Below are 14,173 nucleotides of genomic sequence, written 5' to 3' on the forward strand. Positions count from 1 at the left end.
GCTGGAGTGTGCGGGCTGATCGCGGCCAGCGCTTGTGTGTGCGGGCTCACCGAAGCCCGCGGTGGCGTGTGCGGGCTATCCGAGGCACGCGCTGGCGTGTGCGGTCTCACAGCGGCCCGCGCTGACGTTTTTCGAGCTCACCGCGGCCCGCGCTGGCGTTTTTCGGTCTCACCGCGGCCCGCGCTGGCGTGTGCGGTCTCACCGCGGCCCGCGTTGGTGTGTGCGGTCTCATCGCGGCCCGCGCTGGCGCTTTTCGGGATAACCACGGCCCGCGCTGACGTTTTTCGAGCTCACCGCGGCCCGCGCTGACGTTTTTCAGGCTCACCGCGGCTCGCGCTGGTGTGTAAGGTCTATCCGCCACCCGAGCCTGCGGGTGCGGGCTCACCGCGGCCCGCGCTGGCGGTTTTCGGATTCACAGCGTCTCGCGAAGGTACGTGCGATCTCACCGCGGCCCGCGCTTGCGTGTGCGGGTGCACCGCAGCCCGCGCTGGCGTGTGCGGGCTATCCGCGTTCCGCGCTGGCGTGTGCGGGCTATCCGCGTACCGCGCTGGCGCTTTTCGAGCACACCGCGGCCCGCGCTCGCGTTTTTCGTGTTCATCGCGGCCCGCGCTGGCGTGTATGTGCTCACTATGGTCCGCGCGGGCGTGTTCGGACCTCACCACGTCCCGCGCTGTCGTTTTCCGAGGTCACCGCTGCCCACGCTGGCGTTTGGGAGCTCACCGCGGACCGCGCAGGCGTGTGCGGGCTCATCGCCACCCGCGCTGTCGTTGTTCGGGCTCACCGCGGCTCGCGCTGGCCCGTGCGGGATCACCGCGGCCCGCGCTGGTGTGTGCGGGATCACCGCGGCCCGCGCCTTCGTGTGCGGCCTCACTGCGCCCGCGCTGGCGTGTGCGGCCTCACCGCGGCTCACGCTGGCGTGTGCGGGCTCACCGCGGCTCGCGCTGGCATATGCGGGCTCTCCGCGGCGCACGATGGCGTGTGCGGGCTCACCGCGGCCCGCGCTGGCGTGAGCGGGTGCACCGCGGCCCACGCTGGCGTGTGCGGTCTCACCGCGGCACGCGCTGGGATGTGAGGGATCACCGCGGTACGCGCTGTCGTGGGCCGGCTCACCGCGGCCCGTGCTGGTGTTTGCGGGCTCACCGCGGCCCGCTCTGGCGTGTGCGAGCTCACCGCGGCCCGCGCTGGCGTTTTTCAGGCTCACCGCGGCTCGCGCTGGCGTGTGCAGGCTCACCGCTGCCCGCGGTTGCGTGTGCGGGCTATCCGCGGCCCGCGCGGCCGTTTTTCGGGCTAACCGCGGCACGCACTGGCATGTGCAGTCTCACCGCGGCCCGCTCTGGCGTGTGCGAGCTCACCGCGGCCCGCGCTGGCGTTTCTCGTGCCCATCGCGGCTCGAGCTGGCGTTATTCGGGGTCACCGCGTCACCCGCTGGCGTGTATGGGCTCACCGCGGCCCGCGCTGTTTTGTGCGGGCCATCCGCGGCTCGCGCTGGCGTGTGCGGTCTCACCGCTGCCCGCGCTGGGGTGTGAGGGATCACCGCGGTACGCGCTGTCGTGGAACGGCTCACCGCGGCCCGCGCTGGAGTGTGCGGGCTCATCGCGGCCCCCACTGGCGTGTGCGGTCTCACCGCGGCACGCGCTGGGGTGTGCGGCCTCACTGCGGCCCGCGCTGGCGTGTGCGGGCTCACCGCGGCTCACGCTGGCGTTTTTCGAGCTCACCGCGGCTCGCGCTGGCGTGTGCGGGCTCACTGCGGCCCGCGCTGGCGTTTTTCGAGCTCACCGCGGCACGCGATGTCGTGTGCCGGCTCACCGCGGCCCGCGCTGGGGTGTGCGGCCTCACTGCGGCCCGCGCTGGCTTGTGCGGGCTCACCGCGGCTCACGCTGGCGTGTGCGGGCTCACCGCGGCCCGCGCTGGCGTGTGCGGTCTAACCGCGGACCGCACTGGCGTGTACGGTCTCACCGCGGCCCGCGCTGGGGTGTGAGGGATCACCGCGGTACGCGCTGTCGTGGGACGGCTCACCGCGGCCCGCGCTGGCATTTCTCGGTCTCATCGCGGCTCGCGCTGGCGTTATTCGGGCTCACCGCGGCACGGGTTGGCGTGTATGGGTTCACCGCGGCCTGCGCTGGAGTGTGCGGGCTCACCGCAGCACGCGCTGGCAGTTTTCGGACTCACAGCGTCTCGCGAAGGCACGTGCGGTCTCACCGCGGCCCGCGCTTGCGTGTGCGGTCTCACCGCAGCCCGCTCTGGCGTGTGCGTGCTCACCGCGGGACGCGCTGGGGTTTTTCTGGCTCTCCGCGTCCCGCGCTGGTGTGTGCGGTCTATCCGCGGCTCGCGCTGGCGTGTGCGGGCTCACCGCGGCCCGCGCTGGCAGTTTTCGGACTCACAGCGTCTCGCGAAGGCACGTGCGGTCTCACCGCGGCCCGCGCTTGCGTGTGCGGGTGCACCGCGGCCCGTGCTGGCGTTTGCGGGCTCACCGCGGCCCGCGCTGGCGTGTGCCGACTTACTGCGGCCCGCGCTGGCGTGTGCGGGCTCACCGCGGCCCGTGCTGGGGTTTGCGGGATCACCGCGGCCCGCGCTTGCGTGTGCGGCCTCACTGCGGCCCGCGCTGGCGTGTGCAGTCTCACCGCGGCTCACGCTGGCGTGTGCGGGCTCACCGCGGCCCGCGCTTGCGTGTGCAGGCTCACCGCGGCACGCGCTTGCGTGTGCGGGCACAACGCGGCCCGCGCTGGCGTTTTTCGGGCTAACCGCGGCCCGCGCTGGCGATTTTAGAGCTCACCGCGTCCCGCGCTGGCGTTTTTCGAGCTCACCGCGGCTCGCGCTGGCGTGTGCGGGCTCAACGCGGCCCGCACTGGCGTTTTTCGGGCTAACCGCGGCCCGCGCTGGCGTTTTTCGGGCTAACCGCGGCCCGCGCTGGCGTTTTTCGGGCTAACCGCGGCCCGCGCTGGCGATTTTAGAGCTCACCGCGTCCCGCGCTGGCGTTTTTCGAGCTCACCGCGGCTCGCGCTGGCGTGCGCGAGCTCACCGCGGCCCGCGCTGGTGTGTGCGGACTCACCTCGGCCCGCGCTGGCAGTTTTCGGACTCACAGCGTCTCGCGAAGACACGTGCGGTCTCACCGCGGCCCGCGCATGCGTGTGCGGGTGCACCGCAGCCCGCGCTGACGTGTGCCGCATTACTGCGGCCCGCGCTGTCGTGTGCGGGAACACCGCGGCCCGTGCTGGCGTTTGCGGGCTCACCGCGGCCCGCGCTGGCGTGTGCGGTCTAACCGCGGCACGGGTTGGCGTGTATGGGTTCACCGCGGCCCGCGCTAGCAGTTTTCGGACTCACAGCGTCTCGCGAAGGCACGTGCGGTCTCACCGCGGCACGCGCTTGCGTGTGCGGGTGCACCGCGGCACGCGCTGGCGTTTTTCGAGCTCATCGCGGCCCGCGCTAGCGTTTTTCGGGCTAACTGCGGCCCGCGCTGGCGATTTTAAAGATCACTGCGTCCCGCGCTGGCGTTTTTCGTGCTCACTGCGGCCCGCGCTGGCGTTTTTCGTGCTCACCGCGGCCCGCGCTGGCGTGTGCGGTCTCACCGCGGCCCGCGTTGGTGTGTGCGGTCTCACCGCGGCCCACGCTGGCTTGTGCGGATTTACCGCGGCCCGCTCTGGCGTGTGTGGGCTCACCGCGGCCCGCGCTGGCGTTTCTCGTGCTCATCGCGACCCGCACTGGCGTTTTTCGGGCTAACCGCGTCCCGCGCAGGCGACTGTAGAGTTCACCGCGGCCCGCGGTGGCGTGTGCGGGCACAACGCGGCCCGCGGTGGCGTGTGCGGGCACAACGCGGCCCGCGCTGGCGTTTTTCGTGCTAACCGCAGCCCGGGCTGGAGATTTTATAGCTCACCGCGGCCCGCGCTGGCGTTTTTCGGGCTCACCGCGGCTCGCGCTGGCGTTTTTCGGGCGCACCCCGGCCCGCGATGGCGTGTGCGGTCTCACCGCGGCCCGCGCTGGCGTGTGCGGTCTCACCGCGGCCCACGCTGGCTTGTGCGGATTTACCGCGGCCCGCTCTGGCGTGTGTGGGCTCACCGCGGCCCGCGCTGGCGTTTCTCGTGCTCATCGCGGCTCGCGCTGGCGTTTTTCGGGCTCACCGCGGCACGCGCTGGCGTGTATGTGCTCACGTCCGCCCGCGCTGGAGTGTGCGGGCTGATCGCGGCCAGCGCTTGTGTGTGCGGGCTCACCGAAGCCCGCGGTGGCGTGTGCGGGCTATCCGAGGCCCGCGCTGGCGTGTGCGGTCTCACAGCGGCCCGCGCTGACGTTTTTCGAGCTCACCGCGGCCCGCGCTGGCGTTTTTCGGTCTCACCGCGGCCCGCGCTGGCGTGTGCGGTCTCACCGCGGCCCGCGTTGGTGTGTGCGGTCTCATCGCGGCCCGCGCTGGCGTTTTTCGGGATAACCGCGGCCCGCGCTGACGTTTTTCGAGCTCACCGCGGCCCGCGCTGGCGTTTTTCGGTCTCACCGCGGCCCGCGCTGCCGTGTGCGGTCTCACAGCGGCCCGCGCTGACGTTTTTCGAGCTCACCGCGGCCCGCGCTGGCGTTTTTCGGTCTCACCGCGGCCCGCGCTGGAGTGTGCGGGGTAACCGCGGCCCGCGCTGGCGTGTGCGGGCTCACAGCCGCCCGCACTTGCGTGTGCGGGCTCACCGCCTCCCGCGCTGGAGTGTGCGGGCTCACCGCGTCCCGCGCTAGCGTTTTTCGGGCTCACAGCGTTCCGCGCTGGCGAGTGCGCTCTTACCGCGGTCCGCGCTGGCGTGTGCGGTCTCACCGCGGCCCGCGCTGGCGTGTGAGGTCTCATCGCGGCCCGCGCTGGTGTGTGCGGGCTCACCGCGGCCCTCGCTGCTATGTGCGGGCTCACCGCGGCCCTCACTGTTATGTGCGGGCGCACCGCGTCCCGCGCTCTCTTTTGCGGGCTCCCCGCACTCTTCGCTGGTGTGTGCGAGCTCACCGCGGCCCGCGCTGGCGCGTGCCGTCTCATCGCGGCCCGCGCTCTCGTGTGCGGGCTCACCGCGGCCCGCGCTGGTGTGTGCCGTCCCACCGCGGCCCGCGCTGGCGTTTTTCGAGCTCACCGTGGACCGCGCTGGTGTGTGCGGGTTCACCGCGGCCCGTGCTTGCGTGTGCGGACTCGCCGCGGCCCGTGCTGGGATGTGAGGTGTCACCGCGCACCGCGCTGGCTTGTGCGGCCTCACCGCGGCCCGCGCAGTCTCGCCGCGGCCCGCGCAGTCTCGCCGCGGCCCGCGCTTGCGTGTGCAGGGTCACCGCGTCCCGCGCTGGCTTGTGCGGCCTCACCGCGGCCCGCGCTGGCGTGTGCGGGCTCACCGCGTCCCGCGCTGGCGATTTTAGAGCTCAGCGTGTCCCGCGCTGGTGCTTTTCGAGATCACCGCGGACTGCGCTGGAGTGTGCGGGCTATCCGCGGCTCAGGGTGGCGTGTGCGGGCTATCCGCGGCCCGCGCTGACGTTTGCGGGCTCACCGCGGCACGAGCTGGCGTCTTTCGAGCTCACCGCGGCCCGCGCTGACGATTTTAGAGCTCACCGCGTCCCGCGCTTGCGTGTGCGGGCTCACCGCGGCCCGCGCTGGAGTGTGCGGCCTCACCGCGTCCCGCGCTGGCGTGTGTGGACTCGCCGCGGCCCGCTCCGGGGCGTGAGGGATCACCGCGGCCCGCGTTGGCGTTTTTCGGGCTCACCGCGGCTCGTGCTGGCCCGTGCAGTCTCATCGCGGCCCGCGCTGGTGTGTGCGGGCTCACCGCGGCCCTCGCTGCTATGTGCGGGCTCACCGCGGCCCTCACTGTTACGTGCGGGCGCACCGCGTCCCGCGCTCTCATTTGCGGGCTCCCCGCAGTCTTCGCTGGTGTGTGCGAGCTCACCGCGGCCCGCGCTGGCGTGTGCCGTCTCATCGCGGCCCGAGCTCTCGTGTGCGGGCTCACCGCGGCCCGCGCTGGTGTGTGCGGTCTCACCGCGGCCCGCGCTGGCGTTTTTCGAGCTCACCGTGGACCGCGCTGGTGTGTGCGGGCTCACCGCGGCCCGCGCTTGCGTGTGCGGACTCGCCGCGGCCCGCGCTGGGGTGTGAGGGGTCACCGCGCCCCGCGTTGGCGTTTTGCGAGCTCACCGCGGCTCGTGCTGGCCCGTGCGGTCTCACCGTGTCCCGCTCTGGCGTTTGCGGCCTCACCGCGGCCCGCGCTGCTATGTGCGGGCTCACCGCGGCCCTCACTGTTACGTGCGGGCGCACCGCGTCCCGCGCTCTCGTTTGCGGGCTCCCCGCAGTCTTCGCTGGTGTGTGCGAGCTCAGCGCGTCCCGCGCTGTCGTTTTTCGAGCACACCGCGGCGCATGCTGGCGTTTTTCGGGCTCACTGTGGCTCAAGCTGGCGTGTGCGGGATCACCGCTGCCCGCGCTGGCGTGTGCGGACTCGCCGCGGCCCGCGCTGGGGTTTGAGGGATCACCGCACCCCGCGTTGGCGATTTTCGAGCTCACCTTGGCTCGCGCTGGCCCGTGCGGTCTCACCGCGGGTCGCACTGGTGTGTGCGAGCTCTCCACGACCCGCGCTGGCTTGTGCGGGAACCGCGGCCTACGCTGGCGTTTTTCGAGCTCACTGCGGCTCGCGCTTGCATGTGCGAGCTCACCGCGGCCCTCGCTGGTGTTTTTCGAGATCACCGCGGCCCGCGCTGGCGTTTTCCGGGCTCACCGTGGCTCGCGCTGGCGTGTCCATGCTCACTGCGGCCCGCGCTGGCGAGTGCTGTCTCACCGCGGCCCGCGCTGTGGTGTGGGGGATCACCGCGGGCCGCGTTGTCGTTTTTCGGGCTCACCGCGGCTCGCGCTGGGCCGTCCGGTCTCACCGCGGCTCGCGCTGGCGTGTGCGGGCTCACAGCGGCCCTCGCTGGTGTGTGCAGTCTCAACGCGGCCCGCGTTGGCGTTTTTCGGGTTCACCGCGGCTCGAACTGGTCCGTGCGTGCTCCCCGAGTCCCGCGCTGGCGTGCGCAGTCTAACCGCTGTCTGCGCGGCGTTTTTCGAGCTCACCGCCGCCCGCGCTAGCGTGTGCGAGCTCACCGCGGCCCGCGATGGCGTGCGCGGGCTCACCGCGTCCCGTGCTGGCGTTTTTCGAGCTCACCGCGGGCCGTGCTTGCGTGTGCGGGATCACCGCGGCACTCGCTGGTGTGTGCGGGCTCACCGCGTCCCGCGCTTGCGTGTGCGGGTTCACTGCCTCCCGCGCTGGCGTTTTTCGGGCTCACCGCGGCCCGCGCTTGTGTGTCCGGGCTATTCTCGTCACACGCTGACGTTTGCGGGCGCACCGCGGCCCGCGCTGGGGTTTTTCGGGCTCACCGCGGCTCGAGCTGGCGTGTGCGGATTCACCGCGGCCCTCGCTTGTGTTTTTCGAGCTCTCCGCGGCCCGCCAGGCGGTTTTCGGGCTCTCCGCGGCACGCGCTCTCGTGTGCGGGATCACCGCGGACCGCGCTGATGTGTACGAGCTCAACGCAGCCCGCACTGGCGTGTGCGGGCATACCGCGGCCCGCGCTGGCGTACTTCGGGCTCATCGCGCACCGCGCTGGCGTTTCTCGGGCTCACCGTGGCAGGCGCTGGCGTGTGCGGGCACACCGCAGCCCGCGCTGGCGTTTTTCGGGCTCACCGCGGCCCGCGCTGGCGTGTGCGGGCACACCGCGGCCCGCGCTGGCGTTTTTCAGGCTCACCGCGGCCCGCCCTGGTGCTTTTCGAGCTCACCGCTGCCCGCGCTGGCGTGTGCGGGCTCACTGCGGCACGCGCTCGCGTTTTTCGAGCTCACCGCCGGCCGCGCTTGCGTGTGCGAGCTCACAGCGGCCCTCGCTGGTGTGTGTGGGCTTACCGCGGCTGACGCCGTCTTGTGCGGGATCACCGCGCACCGCGCTGGCGCTTTTCGGGCACACCGCGGCCCGCGCTGGCGTTTTTCGGGCTCACCGCGCACCGCGCTGGCGTTTCTCGGGCTCACCATGGCAGGCGCTGGCGTGTGCGTGCACACCGCAGCCAGCGCTGGCGTTTTACGGGCTCACCGCGGCCCGCGCTGGCGTGTGCGGGCACACCGCGGCCCGCGCTGGGGTTTTTCGGGCTCACCGCGGCTCGAGCTGGCGTGTGCGGACTCATCGCGGCCCTCGCTTGTGTTTTTCGAGCTCTCCGCGGCCCGCCAGGCGGTTTTCGGGCTCTCCGCGGCACGCGCTCTCGTGTGCGGGATCACCGCGGACCGCGCTGATGTGTACGGGCTCAACGCAGCCCGCACTGGCGTGTGCGGGCATACCGCGGCCCGCGCTGGCGTACTTCGGGCTCATCGCGCACCGCGCTGGCGTTTCTCGGGCTCACCGTGGCAGGCGCTGGCGTGTGCGGGCACACCGCAGCCCGCGCTGGCGTTTTTCGAGCTCACCGCGGCCCGCGCTGGCGTGTGCGGGCACACCGCGGCCCGCGCTGGCGTTTTTCAGGCTCACCGCGGCCCGCCCTGGTGCTTTTCGAGCTCACCGCTGCCCGCGCTGGCGTGTGCGGGCTCACTGCGGCACGCGCTCGCGTTTTTCGAGCTCACCGCCGGCCGCGCTTGCGTGTGCGAGCTCACAGCGGCCCTCGCTGGTGTGTGTGGGCTTACCGCGGCCGACGCCGTCTTGTGCGGGATCACCGCGCACCGCGCTGGCGCTTTTCGGACACACCGCGGCCCGCGCTGTCGTTTTTCGGGCTCACCGCGCACCGTGCTGGCGTTTCTCGGGCTCACCGTGGCAGGCGCTGGCGTGTGCGTGCACACCGCAGCCAGCGCTGGCGTTTTACGGGCTCACCGCGGCCCGCGCTGGCGTGTGCGGGCACACCGCGGCCCGCGCTGGCGTTTTTCAGGCTCACCGCGGCCCGCCCTGGTGTTTTTCGACCTCACCGCTGCCCGCGCTTTTGTGTGCGGGATCACCGAGGCCCACGCTGGTGTGTGCGGTCTCACCGCGGCCCGTGTTGGCGTTTTTCGGGCTCACCGCGGCTCGTACTGGCCCGGGCGGGATCACCGTGGCTCGCGCTGGCGTGTGCAGGCTGACTGAGGCCCGCGCTGCCGTGTGCGGGATCACCGCGGCCCGAGTTGGCGTGTGCGGGCTCACCGTGGCAGGCGCTGACGTAATCGTGCTCACCATGGCCCGCGATGGCGTCTATGGGCTCACCGAGCCCCCGCCTGCGTGTGCGGGCTCACCGCGTCCCGCGCTGATGTGTTCGGTCTACCGCGGTCTGCGCTGGCGTTTTTCGGGCTCACAGCGGCTCGCGCAGGGCCGTGCGGGCTCACCGCGGCCCGTGCGCGCTCACCGCGTTCCGTGCGGTCTCACCGCGGCCCGCCATTGTGTGTGCGGGCTCACCGCGGCCCGCGCCGGCTTGTGCGGGCTCACCGCGGCCCGTGCTGGCGTTTTTCTAGCTCACCGCGGCCCGCGCTGACGATTTTAGAGCTCACCGCGTCCCGCGCCTGCGTGTGCGGGCTCACCGCGGCCCGCGCTGGCGTGTGCGGTCTCACCGAGGCCCGCGCTGGCGTGTGCGGTCCTACCGAGGCCCGCGCTGGTACTTTTCAAGCTCACCGCGGCCCGTGCTCGCGTTTTTCGAGCTCACCGCGGGCCGCGCTTGCGTGTGCGGGCTCACCGCAGCTCTCGCTGGTGTGTGCGGCCTCTCCGCGGCACGCGCTGGCGTGTGCGGGCGCAACGCGGCCCGCGCTGGCGTTTTTCGGGCTCACCGCGGCTCGCGCTGGCGTGTGCGGTCGCACCGCGGCCCTCGCTGGTTTGTGCGGACTCACCGCGGCCCGCGACCTCTTGTGCGGGCTCACCGCGTCCCTCGCTGGTGTGTGCGGGCTCACCGCGGCACGCGCTGGCGTGTGCAGTCTCACCGCGGCCCGCGCTCTCGTGTGCGGACTCAACGCAGCACGCGCTGGCGTTTTTCGGGCCCACAGCGGTTCGCGCAGGGCCGTGCGGGCTCACCGCGGCCCGTGCGCGCTCACCGCGTTTCGTGCGGTCTCACCGCGGCCCGCCATTGCGTGTGCGGGCTCACCGCGGACCACGCTGGCGTGTGCGGCCTCACCGCGGACCGCGCTGGCGTGTGCGGGCTCACCGCGTCCCGCGCTGGCGATTTTGGAGCTCAGCGCGTCCCGCGCTGTCGTTTTTCGAGCACACCGCGGCGCATGCTGGCGTTTTTCGGGCTCACTGTGGCTCAAGCTGGCGTTTGCGGGATCACCGCTGCCCGCGCTGGCGTGTGCGGACTCGCCGCGGCCCGCGCTGGGGTTTGAGGGATCACCGCACCGCGCGTTGGCGATTTTCGGGCTCACCGCGGCTCGCGCTGGCCCGTGCGGTCTCACCGCGGGTTGCACTGGTGTGTGCGAGCTCTCCGCGACCCGCGCTGGCTTGTGCGGGATACCGCGGCCTACGCTGGCGTTTTTCGAGCTCACTGCGGCTCGCGCTTGCGTGTGCGAGCTCACCGCGGCCATCGCTGGTGTTTTTCGAGATCACCGCGGCCCGCGCTGGCGTTTTTCGGGCTCACCGTGGCTCGCGCTGGCGTGTCCATGCTCACTGCGGCCCGCGCTGTCGAGTGCTGTCTCACCGCGGCCCGCGCTGTGGTGTGGGGAATCACCGCGGGCCGCGTTGTCGTTTTTCGGGCTCACCGCGGCTCGCGCTGGGCCGTCCGGAATCACCGCGGCCCGCGCTGGCATTTTTCGGGCTCACCGAAGCTCGCGCTGGCGTGTGCGGGCTCACCGCGGCCCGCGCTAGTGTGTGCGGGCTCACCGCGGCACGCGCTGGCGTGGGCGGGCGCACCGCGGCGCGCGCTGACGTTTTTCGGGCTCATCGCGGCTCGCGCTGGCGTGTGCGGGCGCACCGCTGCCCTCGCTGGTGTGTGCGGACTATCTGAGGACCGCGCGGCGTGTGCGGGCTCACCGCGGCACGCGCTGGCGTTTTTCGGGCTCGCCGTGGCTCGCGCTGACGTGTGCGGGCGCACCGCGGCCCGCGCTGGCGTTTCTCGGGCTCACCGCTGCCCGCGCTGGCGAGTGCGGGTTCGCCGCGGCACGCGCTGTGGTGTGAGGGGTCACCGCGGACCGCGTTGGCGTTTTTGGGCTCACCGCGGCTTGCGCTGTCCCGTGCGGGCTCACCGAGGCCCGCGCTGTTGTGTGCGGGCTCACCACGCCCCTCGCTGCCGTGTAAGGGCTCACAGCGGCCCGCTCGGGCTAACCGCGGTCCGCGCTGGCCTTTTTTCGAGCTAATCGCGGCCCGCGCTGGCGTTTATCGGGCTCACCGTGGCTCGCGCTGTCGTGTGCGGGCTCACTGCGGCCCGCGCTGACGTGTGCGGGATCTCCGCGGACCGCGTTGACGTGTGTGGTCTCACCGCGGCACGCGCTGGTGTGTGCGGGCTATCCGCGGCCCGCGCTGGCGTGCGCGCGTTCACCGCGGCCCGCGCTGGCGTTTTTCGAGCTCACCACGGCTCGCGCTGGCGTGTGCGCGTTCACCGCGGCCCGCGCTGGCGTTTTTCGAGCTCACCACGGCTCGCGCTGGCGTGTGCGCGTTCACCGCGGCCCGCGCTCGTGATTTTCGAGTTCACCGCGGGCCGCGCTTGCGTGTGCGGTCTCACCGCCGCCCTCGCTGGTTTGTGCGGTCTCACCGCGGCCCTCGCTGGCGTCTTTCGGGTTCAGCCCAGCACGTACTCTCGTGTGCGGGCTCACCGCGGCCCGCGCTGGCGTGTGCGGCCTCACTGCGCCCCGCGCTGGCGATTTTAGAGCTCAGAGCGTCCCCCGCTGTCGTTTTTCGAGCTCACCGCGGCGCATGCTGGCGTTTGTCGGGCTCACTGTGGCTCGAGCTGGCGTGTGCGGCCTCACCGCGGCCCGCGCTTGCGTGTGAGGGCTCACCGCGGCCCGCGCTGTTGTGTGCGGGCCCTTCGCGCCCCTCGCCGGCGTGTGCGGGCTCACCGCGCCCCTCGCCGTCGTGTGCTGGCTCACCGCGCCCCGCGCTGGCGTGTATGGGCTCACCGCAGCCCTCGCTGGCGAGTGCGGGTTCGCCGCGGGCCGCGCTGGCGTGTATGGGCTCACCGCAGCCCTCGCTGGCGAGTGCGGGTTCGCCGCGGGCCGCGCTGTTGTTTGCGGGCTCACCGCGCCCATCGCTGGCGTGTGCGGGCTATCCGCGGCCCGCGCTGGCGTGTATGGGCTCACCGCGGCTCTCGCTGGCGAGTGCGGGTTCGCCGCGGGACGCTCTGTTGTGTGCGGGTTCACCGCGCCTCTCGCTGGCGTGTGCGGGCCCACCGCGGCCCGTGCTGGCGTTTTTCGAGCTCGCCGCGGCCCGCGCTGGTGTAAGCGTGATCACTACGGCCGGCGATGGCGTCTGTGGGCTCACCGCGGCCAGTGCTGGCGAGAGCGGGTTCGCCGCGGGCCGCGCTGTTGTGTGCGGGTTCACCGCGTCCCTCGCTGGCGTGTGCGGGCTCACCGCGCCCCGTGCTGGCGTTTTTCGAGCTCACCGCGGCCAACGCTGGCGTTTTTCGGGCTCACCGCGGCCCGTGCTGGCGTTTTTCGAGCTCGCCGCGGCCCGCGCTGGTGTAAGCGTGATCACTACGGCCGGCGATGGCGTCTGTGGGCTCACCGCGGCCCGTGCTGGCGAGAGCGGGTTCGCCGCGGGACGCGCTGTTGTGTGCGGGTTCACCGCGTCCCTCGCTGGCGTGTGCGGGCTCACCGCGCCCCGTGCTGGCGTTTTTCGAGCTCACCGCGGCCAACGCTGGCGTTTTTCGGACTCACCGCGGCCCGCGCTAGCGTTTTTCGGGCTCACCGTGGCTCGCGCTGGCGTGTACGGGCTCACTGCGGCCCGGGCTGGCGTTTTTCGTGCTCACCGCGGCCCACGCTGGTGTTTTTCGAGCTCACCGCGGCCCGCGCTGGCGTTTTTCGGGCTCACCGTGGTTCGCGCTGGCGTGTGCGGGCTCACTGCGGCCCGGGCTGGCGTGTGCTGGCTCACGGCGGCCCGCGCTCGCGTTTATCGAGATCACCGCGGGCCGCGCTTGCGTGTGCGGGCTCACCGCGGCGCTCGCTGGTGTGTGCGAGCTCACCGCGGCCCGCGCTGGCGTGTGCGGTTTCACCGCAGCCCGCGCTGCCGTGGCCTGGCGTGGCCGGGCTCTCCGGGTCTCTCGCCGGTGTCGACCGGCGTGGTCGTTCTCCCCGGCACCGGTGCTGGCGAGGCCGGTCTCCCCGTGATCCTCGCTGGTGCGGACCGGCGTGGCCGTGCTTCCCGAGGCCCGCCCTGGCGTGGCCGGGTTCCCCGGGGCCCGTGCCGGCGTGACCTGGCGTGGCCGGGCTCTCCGGGGCCCACGCTGGCGTGGACCGGCATAGCCGGGCTCTCAGTAGCCCGCGCTGGCGTGGCCCGTCTTGGCCGGGCTCTCCGGAGCCCGCGCTGGCGTGGCCCGGCGTGTCCGGGCTCTTCGGGTCCCGCGCTGGCGTGGCCCGGCGTGGCCGTGCACTCCGGAGCCCACGCTGGCGTGGCCTGTCTCACCGGGTACCGCGTTGTCGTGGCCTCGCTCTTCGCAGCATGCGCTGACGTGAACCGGCGTGGCCGAGCTCTCCGGAGCCTGCGCTGGAGTGGCCTGTCTCACCGGGTACCGCGTTGTCGTGGCCTCGCTCTCCGCAGCTTGCGCTGACGTGAACCGGCGTGGCCGAGCTCTCCGGAGCCTGCGCTGGAGTGGCCTGGAGTGGCCGTGCTCCCCGGGGCTCGCTCTGCCTTGGCCGAAAGTGTCCGGGCTCTACGGGGCCCGCGCTGGCGTGGCCCGTCGTTGCCGTGCTCACCGCGGCCCGCGCTGGCCAGGGCGTGCACGCCGGGGACCGCACTGCCGCGGCCCGGCGTGGCCGGACTCTTCGTGGCCCGGGGTGGCGTGGCCCGATGTAGCCGTGCTCTCTGGGGCCCGCCCTGGCGCGGACCGGCGTGGCCGGGATCTCAGGGGCCCACGCAGGTGTGGCCCGGCGTGGCCGGACTCTCCGGGACCCGCGCTGGCGTGGCTCGGCATAGCCGTGCCCTCAGAAGCCCGCGCTGGCGTGACCTGGCGTGGCCGGGCCCGCCGGGGCCCGCGCAGGCGTGGCCGGGCCCCCCGGGTCCCGCGCAGGCGTGGCCGGGCTCTTCGGGTCCCGGGCTGACGTAGCCCGGCGTGGCCGTTCTCTCCGCTGACGCGCTGGCGTGGCCCGGCGTGATC

The 14,173-nt window shown here is 72.9% G+C and overlaps 1 protein-coding gene across 1 annotated transcript; it reads right to left on the reverse strand.

The window, feature by feature from the left end:
• Positions 1-11,522: 11,522 nt before the first annotated feature.
• On the reverse strand, positions 11,523-13,990 carry LOC127062055 (spidroin-2-like). The gene is made up of 5 exons (XM_050989664.1): positions 13,801-13,990; positions 13,583-13,729; positions 13,073-13,523; positions 11,862-12,082; positions 11,523-11,707 (listed from the first exon to the last, which is right to left on the reverse strand). The coding sequence occupies exons 1-5, from the start codon at positions 13,988-13,990 to the stop codon at positions 11,523-11,525; spliced, it is 1,194 nt and encodes a 397-aa protein (XP_050845621.1).
• Between the last annotated feature and the right edge of the window lie 183 nt (positions 13,991-14,173).

Source organism: Vespula vulgaris, chromosome 2 (genome assembly GCF_905475345.1).
Source record: "Vespula vulgaris chromosome 2, iyVesVulg1.1, whole genome shotgun sequence".
NCBI lineage: Eukaryota > Metazoa > Arthropoda > Insecta > Hymenoptera > Vespidae > Vespula > Vespula vulgaris.